Source organism: Barbus barbus, assembly GCF_936440315.1.
Source record: "Barbus barbus genome assembly, chromosome: 36".
NCBI classification, from domain to species: Eukaryota; Metazoa; Chordata; class Actinopteri; order Cypriniformes; family Cyprinidae; genus Barbus; species Barbus barbus.
Window position 1 is genome coordinate 26,248,019 of NC_136714.1, and position 13,079 is coordinate 26,261,097.

General features: G+C 35.3%; 1 protein-coding gene across 1 annotated transcript; it reads right to left on the minus strand.

Moving 5' to 3' along the window:
- Positions 1-82: 82 nt before the first annotated feature.
- LOC306856184 (dolichyldiphosphatase 1-like) lies at positions 83-9,031 on the minus strand. Its single transcript, XM_079395268.1, has 8 exons — positions 8,930-9,031; positions 5,579-5,679; positions 5,385-5,469; positions 4,776-4,875; positions 4,145-4,243; positions 3,935-4,063; positions 3,760-3,849; positions 83-2,188 (listed from the first exon to the last, which is right to left on the minus strand). Exons 1-8 carry the CDS (start codon positions 9,003-9,005, stop codon positions 2,152-2,154), a joined length of 717 nt encoding a protein of 238 aa, XP_079251394.1. The 5' UTR covers positions 9,006-9,031; the 3' UTR covers positions 83-2,151.
- Between the last annotated feature and the right edge of the window lie 4,048 nt (positions 9,032-13,079).

The following is a 13,079-nucleotide window of genomic DNA, read 5'->3' on the forward strand; positions in this document are numbered from 1 at the left end:
CTTTAGGAATTGATAATACACATTAATAAATAGAAAATAAAATCAACATTTGCTCAGACGGACGCAAATAAGTGCAACAGTTCATAGATAAACATATTTTGTTTTTTTATTCAGCTTGATATGAATTACACATGATAAAAGAGAGGATCATCTTCGAGTTATGTAATAACCTCCCTTCCCTTTATATAAACACCCAGACAGTTTCTACGTCATCCTAAAAGAACAGGCCTCGGTGCATGCTAGACTTCACCTGAGGTTTGGGTTTGGATTATTTTTAGTCCTTTTCGTATTTCCATTTGTCATGTGATCATGTTGTAGCAGTAGCAAAGGCGTCCTTAAATACTCAAAAGTGGTATTATGGGAAAACCAGAAAAGTGAGGCAGGTATGAAAACCTACATCCTGCCCACATCAAATATAAAAAGCTGAGCATTATTTTTCCTGTCCCGTCAGAACGGCATCCTTCGAGATGTTGATTGGTATTAATAAAAAAGCAACGATGTTTTAATTATTTCTGCATGTCATGTGCACATGGAAACAAACATTGTGCAGTGGAGCCATCAGCTGACTTAAAGCCCAAGAAATCTGAAAAATTGTGTGTTATCAGATCAAAGTCTGACACAACATAATATGCAAACGGAGATGAAACAAAAGTACATCATTCTAACTAAAAACAGGCATTAAATTTGTTCCCATGACATAATTTTGTTCCCAGCACCACTTGAGACAAATAAATCTGGAACTAGTTGTAACAACACCATGTTCTGCAATGCCTTTATGCTCAAGACATTCAAATGCAAAAATTCTGCTTGGGTGAAAAAGACAAACTTTATAACAAAAAGTGCCAGCAAAAAGAAAAAAAAAATAGTGTTAATATGATTTGTTTAAAGGTCAAATTCACAAAGTGCAAATTATTTTAGTTTACATTACACGTTTTAAGGTGAACAACATGTCAAGAACATGCCAGGGTCACGTTTCTACAGAAGCCCGTTTCCGCCACAAAATAAAACGGGTATTTCCAACTTTTCCTTGCAATTTCCTTTTTCAGTTTCCTTGCAAAACTCAGAATTGCAAGAAAAAGTCAGAGATGCAAGAAAAGAGGGAGAACTGTTTGATGTAAACTTGTTGAATTGTGAGATAAACTTGCAATTCTTAGAAAAAAGTCAGGACTCTAAGATTTCAAGTGTTGAAAGTCAGAATTGCGAGGTATAAACTCAGAATTGAATCATTTGTACAAAAAACGTCTGAACTGTGAGATGTAAATTTGCAATTCTTAGAAAGAAAAAAAAAGTCAGAATTATAAAAATTAGCTTTTTTTTTTGCAGAATCTGCTTCCATGGGTTCACCTCAAAATTGAAAAATAAATATTTATTTTGCCAAAAGAAAATGAAACCATTAAGAGTTTTTACATGGTAACAATTTTCATGACGAGAAAAAAAAAAAAAAAAGGCAAAATGTCTGGACACATGACGGTAATGAGAATTTGAAAAAATATTCTTACCCCTCATGAAAATGTCACAAATGCAAACAAAAATGGCCAAAAAAAATAGGCTTACAATTATTTTTTTATTATTTTGGGGTGAAATATATTTGAGTCTTAAGATATACAAACGAGCAAAAGCTATTTTCGTCCCCCCCCCCCACCCTCACCCACGTTGAGCTATTTTCGCCTCCCCCCCTCCTGTGTTTATTACCCAGCATTCCTGTCCCTGGTCCTTTAACGTGTCGTTTAAATAAAAGTAATGCCATGCTGATAAGTTTGTCGCATCGTAAAACTTTCATTCACTTCTACCTCTTCCCCCCTTCACGCCACTGTTAAGATCTTCCCTGTGAATGGTAATGAATAAAGTATATATTACATTTGTCATTAAATAGTTTTTGTCTCTTGCACGGTCCGCATGCATTAGGAGCGCAGGGGCAGCCTAAGGACGGGGGGAGGAGAAGGCCATGTTGTCGTGCGAACGGTTGGGTCATGTGATAACGGTCACGTCTGCAATACGAACTCGCTCCTTTGGTCCACAAGTACACTGTTCTGCGCGTTCACATCAACCAGAACAGTCCAGACTATGAAACTCCAGTGTGTGTGTTTGTTTGTGTGTGTGTGTGTGTGTGTGTGGTCCTTTCTGTCAGTTTTCACTGGGTTTCGTAGAAAATCACTGAAGCTTCGTTCCCAGCTTTCGTTGTCTGTTTCTGTATGAGAAGACGACAAAAGAAAAATGTAAGTCAAAAGTTTAGAAGGCACTTTTCACTAGGATAAGGCAATAAATAAGTTAAACTATAATCTAACATGTCACCTATACTTAACTTATTTTTAAATACCAAAATTTCATTTCAATGCAAACTTGTCACTGCAAGATTTTCCCACTAAAAATATGGAACAAATTGTAACACTGGAAGTGACATCATTATGGAATGACTCATCTTCCCATCATAGACGAGTATCCCATCTCATTCAAACTTTTTTTTTTTTTTTACACACACATTGTCATGCTAACTGCATTCAACAAGCTCAACCAATCAGGCCGGCTAATAAAGTTATTTTGCAAAAAAATGATAAAATATTTATATCTTTAATTCATGGAAGTTAACCCGTTAACCTTAAGTAAACTATAACCAAAAATTCTGTCCAAAACTAGTTAGCCCTATACACATATACACACTACATACTCACACACACACAAAATAATAAAAAATAATAAAGTATTTTTTTAATTATAACATATACATATATATATATAACAATATAATAAACATAATTATAACAATACATTTATTTTTTTATGGCTAGGTTTTTGTGTTTATAGCTTTTGTTTATAGACATATCCCAAATTAATTGCAAGAACGAATAATTAATTAAATAAATAATTAAATAAATAAATAAATAAATATATATATACACACACACACATACATACATATATATACACACATATATACACACACACACAGTTGGGCAAAAAAGTATTTAGTCAGCCACCAATTGTGCAAGTTCTCCAACTTAAAAAGATGAGAGAGGCCTGTAATTTTCATCATAGGTACACTTCAACTATGAGAGACAGAATGAGGGGAAAGAATCCAGGAAATCACATTGTCTGATTTTTAAAGAATTAATTTGCAAATTATGGTGGAAAATATTAGTTCCAAGAATTGCAAGTTGTGCATACTTTCTGTTAATAGCTTTTATTTTTTAGTCTTTCAGGTCTTATTTTGTACCCTTTTTGGAAAGTGCCAGAAAAATCTGCTGTCCTGTAGCTCAAACAGAAGAGCAATGCTAAGGTCATGGGTTCGCTTGCCAGAGAAAGCAACTAATAAAGTATGTGCCTTGAATGCAATGAACAAGGCTTTTGGGTAAAAGAGTCTGGCAAATGCGTAAAATGGAAATATAAATGCAATGAAAATGAATGTGTACTAGGGCTGTTGAGTGACAAAAAGTACATAAATTGACTATAAAAATAGCCCAGAAGACTCATGTGAAACACCCTCGGCCTGATATTTACACACTTATTTTTTTTATTTCAAATTTGCACATATCAGACCTGTACACACAATTGTCTATATTATATATTGTGTTTTTGCTATTTTGTACATTGCCTAATGTATATTATTATTTTAGTATCTGTGTCCTGTTACTGTCTTTCTGTTGCACTGTGGAGCTTCTGTCGCTATAACAAATTCCTTGTATGTGTAAACATACCTGGCCAATAAAGCTCATTCTGATTCTGATTCTGATATTTAACAGTAGATGCTGTAGGTGAGTTTACCTGGCTTCTGATCTGGTTACTGTGTATTCAAACCACAGGATGTTGGGAATGAGACTTGTATCTCTCACCAGAAAAAACTCTGAGATTGGCCTGAGAAGAGAAAGAGAAACAGAGATTTCTTACTTTCATTTTTTACTTTGTAAATGAAAATCTGTGCATGTGCTTGCATCATTACCAGGCTGCTATCTTGGGAAAGAGCGGCGTTAGCACCTCTTGGGTGATAAAAAACCAAACCACTCCCATCACCATCCCGGCCAAACCCCCATAAATCACCTGACTCCAGGTGTGGTACAGGAGGTAGACTCTATGAGGACAAACATGAGCAATGCATCAGAAATACAGTAAGACTACTACTGCACTTATTTAAAGAAGAAACCCTCGTTACCTGCTGTATGAAACGGAGAGAGCCACGGTCAGTAGAATGATGGACAGTATATGCCGCCATAACAGTTCAACACACCTTGCATTGTTCGTCTGATGCATTCTGGAGACAAATATCAATCATTTTGATTCAAATATATATATTCTATTAATCCTGAATCAGTTTCCAAAAAACAATATGAAGCAGCACAACTGTTTTAAACATTGATAATAATCAGAAATGTTTCTTGAGCAGCAAATCAGTATATTAGAATGATTTCTGAAGATCATGTGACACTGAAGACTGTAGTAATGATGCTGAGAATTCAGCTTTGATCAAAACAAATTAAATTTGACAATATATTCACATAGAAAACTGATTTTTTTTTAAATATATATAATTTTGCTGTTTTTACTTTATTTTTGATCAAAAAAATGCAGCCTTTGAGAACAGTAGACACTTCTTTCTGATCCCAAACTTTTGAATGGCAGTGTATAAATATATTAATGCAAATAAAGTTATGTTTTTCCTAGCAGTTTTTCCAAGTAAATAATATTAAAACACAACTAAGAGCAGCGAGAAGTTCTCCTTTTCTTGTCAATTCTGTTCTTTTTAACTTTAATAAAATGTTATCAATGAAAAAACAAAGACTTACCTTAAATAAAGAAAAAGAAAAAAGTATACGACAAAAAACCAGATGAACTGAGAGTGACTGGAAGGCATCCCGTACTCTGTTGTGACTGAGGCGTGACCTCCTGTTAATGAGACACGACACACAATTCAGTAAATTCACAAAATGTCAGAGATGTGCACAACGTTGTCAACTAGTCAGGTAAGTAGTTACTAGGTCCGGATGTTATTTCAAAATTTTTGATTGATGGCCCTCAGCTAACCTTTGCCCTTAGGGATTAACCTCTAACCTTTTAATGATCACCAGATGTGTTATGACATCTGTTTGTAACATATCATGATTATATGTCCTCAAATAAGAGAGTGGTTACATTGTCCATAAAGAGTTAGAATGACTTTATTGCCAGTATTGTGTCTACTGGCATAAAGTCTGGTCCAGTTTTGCAGACTATTCTGGCCAAGAACTGCCTACTCAGACCGTCTGGCCGACATGTAAATCAATAAAGCATAGTTTGTTTTGTTTTTGCATGCGTTTTTTGGCGGAAAAACTGACACGGCAGTCTGCATAAACTCCGATCCTCCTATAATGATGTATCTGAATTTGTTTAAACAACACGCCGATGACGTTACTTACCTCCACACGGCCGAGGCTCCTGTAGAATGTGTTTGAGCAGCCAGTTTAACCCCTCGTTCATGATCAAACCCCCAAAAAAAGAGATCTGAGAGAGAGAACGCACACAAGGGATGAAGAGCGTAATGAGAACAAGGTAGTATGCAGTTTGGGATTTGATCCTATACCCTGCTGGGTTGTGATGTCATGTGACTTACCGTATGTAGCTCTCGCTTAAAGACGATCAGAGTGACGAATCCGACGAGGATCGCGATGGGCAACAGGCTCATGCATGCCAATACCTGCCCCGTCAGATCACCTGGACAAACAAACAGCATAAGATTTAGCAATTTAGAGTCCTTCTTTGCACACAGAGCCTGTGAAAACAAACTAGGGCTCCGTTCAAACCAGCTACTATACGGTATGCAACTGATTCATTAAACCAAACTGCCAAAAGTCAGACATATTTACACACACATGGATTAAGATGTTTATTTCTGAGATGATAAATGGATACTACTCAATTGAACTAAATGGTGCATTCACGCCGTCACAATTACTTTAATTACTAACAACATTCGACATTCACTTCCTTAAACTCTGAATTATGCATTAAAATAGTGGAAGCACTATTAAAGTTGGCATGAAAAATCCACCCCATCTATTTTTTATTATAATGCATGTTATAGAATATGCTTCATCCATGCATATGAATCTTTTTTTTTTTTTCCATCATAATGTTTAATTAAAATTTGACAACTGGAACTTCTGGTGAAAACGATGCAAGCAGGACTCATCCAATCATTTAGTCTGATTAAACTCCTCCCCCACAAGTTCACTTTCATCTGCATCCACTTTTCAGGGCCACGCCCACATCTCAACATCCAATCAACAACCGCTGCATAGAAATAAATGCCGCCCTACATCATTTATATTTTGATAATCCATTACACTCGGATGTACGTCACAATACAGAACAACATATCTGTCGCTACTTCTGTTTTTAATAACAACTTAAGTCAAAATATGTGTAATTTGAGTAATAAACTAAACTAAAAGTAACAGTCATTATGCAAATGTCTTAATAAACGTATAGTTTATGTAGAAGGACATCAGATAGTTATTTCTGTGCTCTGTAATGGCATTATTTAAAATATTACGAAATAACCATTTAATTACATTTTACAGCGGTCAGATGATACAAGTCGGAAAATTACTTGTAAAAAAGTTCTACGAGAACATGAACGCTTTTCACAAATATCATAATTGTGATATTTTGTGTTGTGAATGTAAACAACAAACAGGTCATGTGACAATTAAAGAGTCATATTATGTAACTGTTTTTTGTTTTTCCCAACATTTTAAATATAAAGCATGATAAAAATCCAGAATTAAAAAATTAAATAAAATGTTCACTGCATTTCTGATCAAATAAATTCAGGTAAATAAATACAAAAATGGATTTCTTTCCAAAAAAAAATCTTGCTGATCCAAAATTGTTAAAAGGCACTTTAAAAATTACATTTTTGCAATAATGTTTTACATAATCAGTAAAAACACACTTAACTTGTTAGCTGTCGGTTCCACTTTTTGAGTATTAGTATTGAGTAACTTAAATTGTTATAAATTTTGAATGGTTTGGAGCAGATACTTAAGGTTGGTCTCTTATTAAACAAGACACTTAGCAGATTATTGTAGAGGTGAAAAAAGTTATAAAAATTATATTACAAAAAAGTTATGGAACTTTAAGTTTGTGAAAATATAAAATTAAAAAAAATTGTATATTTATATTTTATGTAAAATATATATTTTACATAACATGTTTTACTCTAAAACTGCTAGAAAATCAAAACCAAAAATCTGAAGAAGTTGTGTTCCCAATTTGAGGTTGATATCTCAAAAAATGAGCTTTCAGTGAAATTTTGTTTGGGCGTAGTACCAAGCTTTTCCACTAGATGACCATCAAACCCCATTAGTAACCATATAAGGGCGGCTCTATTTCCATATATGCTTTGAGTGATCTGAAACATGTTTTTTCCATTCTTTTCTCAATATTTATGACGTAGACATCACATTCAGAAGTATTAAGGGTGGTATGGCAGTATTTGATTTCAATTCATCCTCTAAAAAACACATAAAAGACATGCAACAAGAACCCTGGACGTACGATATAGTTCACGCTGCATCAAAAATTGAGAACCTATAGTTTTTTCTTCATATTCAAAACACTTTTAGACCTTTTTTCTCCAAAAATAGAATGAATTCTATCTTTTGAGCACTTGACATGAACGGAGATTTTTCATGATTTTATATATGTATCACTATTTCAAAGTAAAGGTCTGACTGATGAGCACTCTTCTTACAAATTAACAAATTACAGTTGCCCTGTAAAATATTTTTAAAAATCAGTCACCAAATATGAAAACTAGAGTCTTTAAGCTTTCAAATGATATATAGTTTGTCAAGATTGCTTTTGGTTCAGACTAAGATATTACTGTTTAAATCATGTAATGGCAAGTGGGCCCGTGACAGTTAACAGGTTAACAGCAGCGAGTAGTCTCGTCAATACTGTGATTTTAAAGCAGTATAAATAAAATGAGAAAAACCTTTGCTTAACTAAACATCCAAAAAATTAGGTCCTGTAAATTGCAAAACAGCTTCAATTCAAATCATGAGTAAATGGACAATGATCAGAAAAATTACTATGATCAGAGAAAGTGCAGGAATTAGTAATGAAATACATTAAAGATTAGTCCATGCATGGCAGAGAATTCCAGAAGAACTGTCTCGGATTGTATTTAAAACCTTCCTTCCCCTGAGCATAAAGCACTAAAAGTGGGCCATTTCACAACCAATAGAGAGCCATTTTTCACATATGCATATATAAATGATGATTGCATGTCAAACAAATATTGCATTAGCCAAACTGCACATCCAGGCTTGCTTTACCTCGTGCATTTATACTGGCATGGTTTACCATCTCATGCAGCATGCACAACAATTTAATATAAAAACACCACCAACTAATGTGACAGTAGTTTAAACACGGAAGATGTTCTTGGATATCCCGCAAGCGGCTCTGTGTTCACCATTAGCGCAATATATTCTTGCTTTGATATGTTCCAGGGTTCTGGGGTCAGTTTATATACTTCCAAATCCAGGGAGACCCTCACGAACGACAGGACCCAGAAAGGGTGTGATGCAACCGGGATTGAACTGGATTAACCCACCAGAGCCACGAGTCTTGCCTGAAATTTACAGGAGCTGTTGGGGCTCGTGTGCGTGTATTAGACGCATTCACATACATGTAGTGCTAGTATTGCTCATGAGATTATCGATTTAACCTTCAATTAGATTAATGTTTTAACAATAAACCGTGAATATTCTGAGAAATTGAGGGTAACAGGGAGCGTACAGGACCATCGCGCATGCGCACTACACAAGCGCACTATTTGGCACCCCAGCCCTGGCCGTGTCCATTCAGCCGCGCGACGTGCCACAGACGAATAAAGCGTCGTATGATGATATGCGGCTTTGAGGGGAAACCAACGATTTAAAAATGCTCTTACCAGCCGGATACTCTACGTGGGTTAAGGATATCGACCGCCATCGAGGTGGTGCCGAGCACTGCTCTTCCGACGCCATCTTACCCGGACACCGGGCATCGGTCGTCGACCAATAAAAATAAAACGCCCCGACGCGTTCAACCAATCAGATTCGCCGGACGCTGCTACGACGCACGGCCATTCACCAAGCGCATACTCAAAGGAAAAAAATCTGCACGGGAACAGTCGACCAATCAGAAGCGTGTGGCTTAGGGGATGGACCAATCAGAGAACGTTTGGCTGGACATATGAAAATTGGATTTATTCAAATGAAAGAAGAAAAATTAAGTGAATGGGGAGATCCTCTTCAATTGATATCAGCTATGTGAAGGCAACCAGCGCCACACTCACTCTGGTCCATTACATACTTTTTGTAAAACTATTACAATTAAAAAAATTAGTAAAAGAAATAAAACGTGACCCTGGAGGACAAAACCAGTCATAAGTAGCACAGGTATATTTGTTGCATATAAGCCAAAAACACATTGTATGGGTCAAAATTAGCCAAAAATCATTATATTGTGATTAAATATCCTTACATTATATTTATGATATTAAGCATAAAAACATATTTTGTAAATTTCCTACCATAAACTTAATTTTTGATTAGTAATAAGCATTGGTAAGAACTTAATTTGGACCATTTTTGATTTTTTTGCACCCTCAGATTCTGGATTTTCAAACATTTGTATCTCAGCCTAATATTGTCCTCCTAACAAACCATACATCAATAGAAAGCTTATTTATTCAACTTTTACATGATTATAAATCTCATTTTTTGTGGTCCAGAGTCACATATATATAAAGCCTAAGTCAATTTTTTCTTTCTTAATCTGGAAATAAATCCTATTTGTTCAAGCCATTTGTGCTCCCTCAGGATTTTTCCATTGGGTTTTTAAAATAAAAGTTTTGGGTTTAAATAAAATATGGTTTGTGGTTCATTACATGAAGGCAATTTTATTTTATGTCATGATGTGCACTTAATAATTCAAATTTGCTAATTTAGCTGCTAAATAAGGAATATAACTACCTACTTTCAAATTGGACAAAAGTTGTAGACCATGTGTTGCAAATAGCAATCATTTACAGTTAATTAAAATGTTAAGATTGTGAAATGTAAAGTTTGCTTTTAAATCCATTTAGCTTCAAAGAAATGGCAGAAGTGTGAGGGTCTTTCATCTTTTCAGCCGTGAGACTGAATTAAATGTACCTAGGTTTAAAATGCTTTGGGTCAAAGGTCATAATCAGATGGTTTTTCCAAGTGGCCATTGTTTCTGAGAAGATTGATATGTAAATTATAATAATGACACGTTTTAAAGACATATAGAAAAAAGAAAGACTTTATGTTGGCTAGGGAAGGCAAAATGACAATACAGTTTCCAATAATAAACCAATACAATGATTGAAACGACATTAATTTGTGATAACATTCAAGAATAAAACCTACACACAAAGGCAAGCGAAGAACACAAATACACACAAGTAAGAAATGTCAAAGAAATAAAGACTTGATTTGCTTTCCACCACACCATTCATCCTCTTTGGCCGTCGTTAGACACCCAATTCCAGCTAAAACATTTTAGACATAAACCATTGCTTTTTTTGGGTGTAAAATAACAACCTCCTTCAATGAAAACATCCCATACAATTCCATTCAGACCTCAGCTACATTTGTCTTCAATTCAGTGCATTGCTTTGTATCAGTTATTACATGAGAAATGGCACATCTATCAGGAACTGTACCATAACTTAATATTAAAATCAGAGCATCTGTTACTGGCAGTCAGTAACTCTTTTAGCACACTGGTGAATCTTTAATAATCACATCAAATATCAATAATCTTCAGATGGACCAATGTGATTCAAAAATGAGACACGGACACAACGAGTGATTGTTTCAGAGCTTTAACAACTAAGAAGAGTAGGGATAGCAGCACACGTCAAAACATTATTTCATGACGTCTTCACCCAAACTCATGCAGAATAAACAGCGTGTTGGGAAATTTAATCATTGGAATGATATGAAATTAATCAAATATTTACCTTCTCCACTTATACCTTCAGCCTGGTCTTGTTGCACTAATGCAAGCATGCACATTTGAACAATAAAATTAAATTGGAAAAAAAAAACATTCATGACGTTGAAATTTGAGGAGCACAATCTTGGTTATCCAATTAACAATAATAAACAGGCCAATAAGTATATGTTTGGCAAGTTAAAACTGTAAGTTATTATAAAGAATTATATCTTTGCATCCAAGCTGGTGCATATAGTTTTTGAGTTATGATTTGACCATAATTTAAGCAGGGCATAGATCTAATAGTGTGTGCACTTGTGTATTCAAAGCACATTTAATAAAAGGCAAATATATTGATAATAACAGAGGCACAACCAATCACTCATGACCCCTCAAGTATATCATCCTTATAAGTGTCAGTTATAACTAATGTCTTGAGAAAAAAACTCAACCATTCACATTTGCAGCTTGATATTTGAAATACATTTCCTTTTCAGTTTTCATATAAATTACGCATCGGTCCAAAAAAACAAATAACATTTGATGAAACAGGAAAAAAAAAAATTAAATGCACTACAAATAAGCTAATTAACAACTATTATTTTGATAAAAATAGAGAAAATTAACAACTAATATATATATATATATATATGTGTATATATATATTTTTTTTACAAATAAAGTGCAAGACACCCAACACTGGCAGAACCAGTTTTAAAGTCAATATGAGGAGGAAAGAAATATATCAATATATCAAGCCAAATACTAAATTTCACAAATGCCTCCTGCGCACAATTAAGGGACATGGTTAAGTTTTGTAAAGGCTCAGCAATTTTGAGGATTGTTTTAGGCATTTCATGCATATTCAGTTTAAAATGACCAGAATTTGCCTTATTTTCTAAAATTATTAGTGCATTTATTAGCTCATTTTGCTTGCTAATGTATGTTTTTGCAGGTAAAATTCATGACTACAGGTGCATCTCAGAAAATTAGAATATGGTGAAAAGGTTTATTTTTTCTTGTAACTTATTTCAAAAAGTGAAACTTTCATACATTTTAGATTTATTACATGTAAAGTAAAAACAATATTTCCTAAGATTTGCAAAACAGAAGTTCAAGTTGTTTAAAGTATGTTCATTTCTGCACTCAATACTTGGTCGGGGCTCCTTTAGCAGAAACTCCAGCATCAGTGAGGAATGGCATGGAAGCGATCAGCCGGTGGCTCTGCTGAGGCACTATTGAGTCTTCAGCTCGTCTGGATTGTTGGATCGACTGTTTCTCATCTTTCTCTTGAAAATATCCCATAGATTCCATATGGGCTTCAGGTCAGGCATGACTGGCCAATCAAGCACAGTAATAGCATGCTCAGCAAACCACTTGGGAGACTTTTGGCAATGTGGGCAGGTGCTAAAGTCCTGCTGGAAAAGCAAATCAGCATCTCCATAAAGCTTGTTAGCAGATGGAAGCATAAAGTGCTCCAAAATCTCCTGGTAGACAGCTGCATTGACTTTGGACTTGATAAAACACAATGGACCAACACCAGCAGACGTCACGGCAGCCCAAATCATCTCTGACTTCAGAAACTTCACACTGGACTTCAAGCAGCTTGGATTCTGTGCCTCTCCACTCTTCTTCCAGACCTTGATTTCCAAATGAAAAGCAAAATTAATTTTTATCTGAAAAGAGGACTTTGGAGCACTGAGCAACAGTCCAGTTATTTTTCTCCACAGCCCAGGTAAGACGCTTCTGACGTTGTCTCTGGTTCAGAAGTGGCTTGGTAGCCCTTTTCCTGAAGACGTCTGAGCGTGGAGACTCTTGATGCACCGACTCCAGCTTCAGTCCACTCCTCGTGAAGCTCTCCCAAGTGTTTGAATCAGCTTTGCTTGACAGTATTCTCAATCTTGCGGTCATCCCTGTTGCTTGTGCACCTTTTCCTACCCAAATTCTTCCTTCCAGTCAACTTTGCATTTAATATGCTTTGATACAGCACTCTGTGAACAGCCACCCCTTTCAGTAATGACCCTCTGTGACATACCCTCTTTGTGGAGGGCATCAATGATTGTCTTCTGGATCATTGCCAAGTCAGCAGTCTTCTC

Excerpts from the sequence above, each read along its gene's own strand:
- LOC306856184 (XM_079395268.1), bottom strand. The coding sequence starts at position 9,005 with ATGGCGTCGGAAGAGCAGTGCTCGGCACCACCTCGATGGCGGTCGATA. Across the intron at positions 5,680-8,929 it reads CCACGTAGAGTATCCGGCTG|GTGATCTGACGGGGCAGGTA; the intron begins GTAAGAGCATTT and ends TTGTTTGTCCAG. Across the intron at positions 2,189-3,759 it reads GTAACCAGATCAGAAGCCAG|AAACAGACAACGAAAGCTGG; the intron begins GTAAACTCACCT and ends CTTCTCATACAG.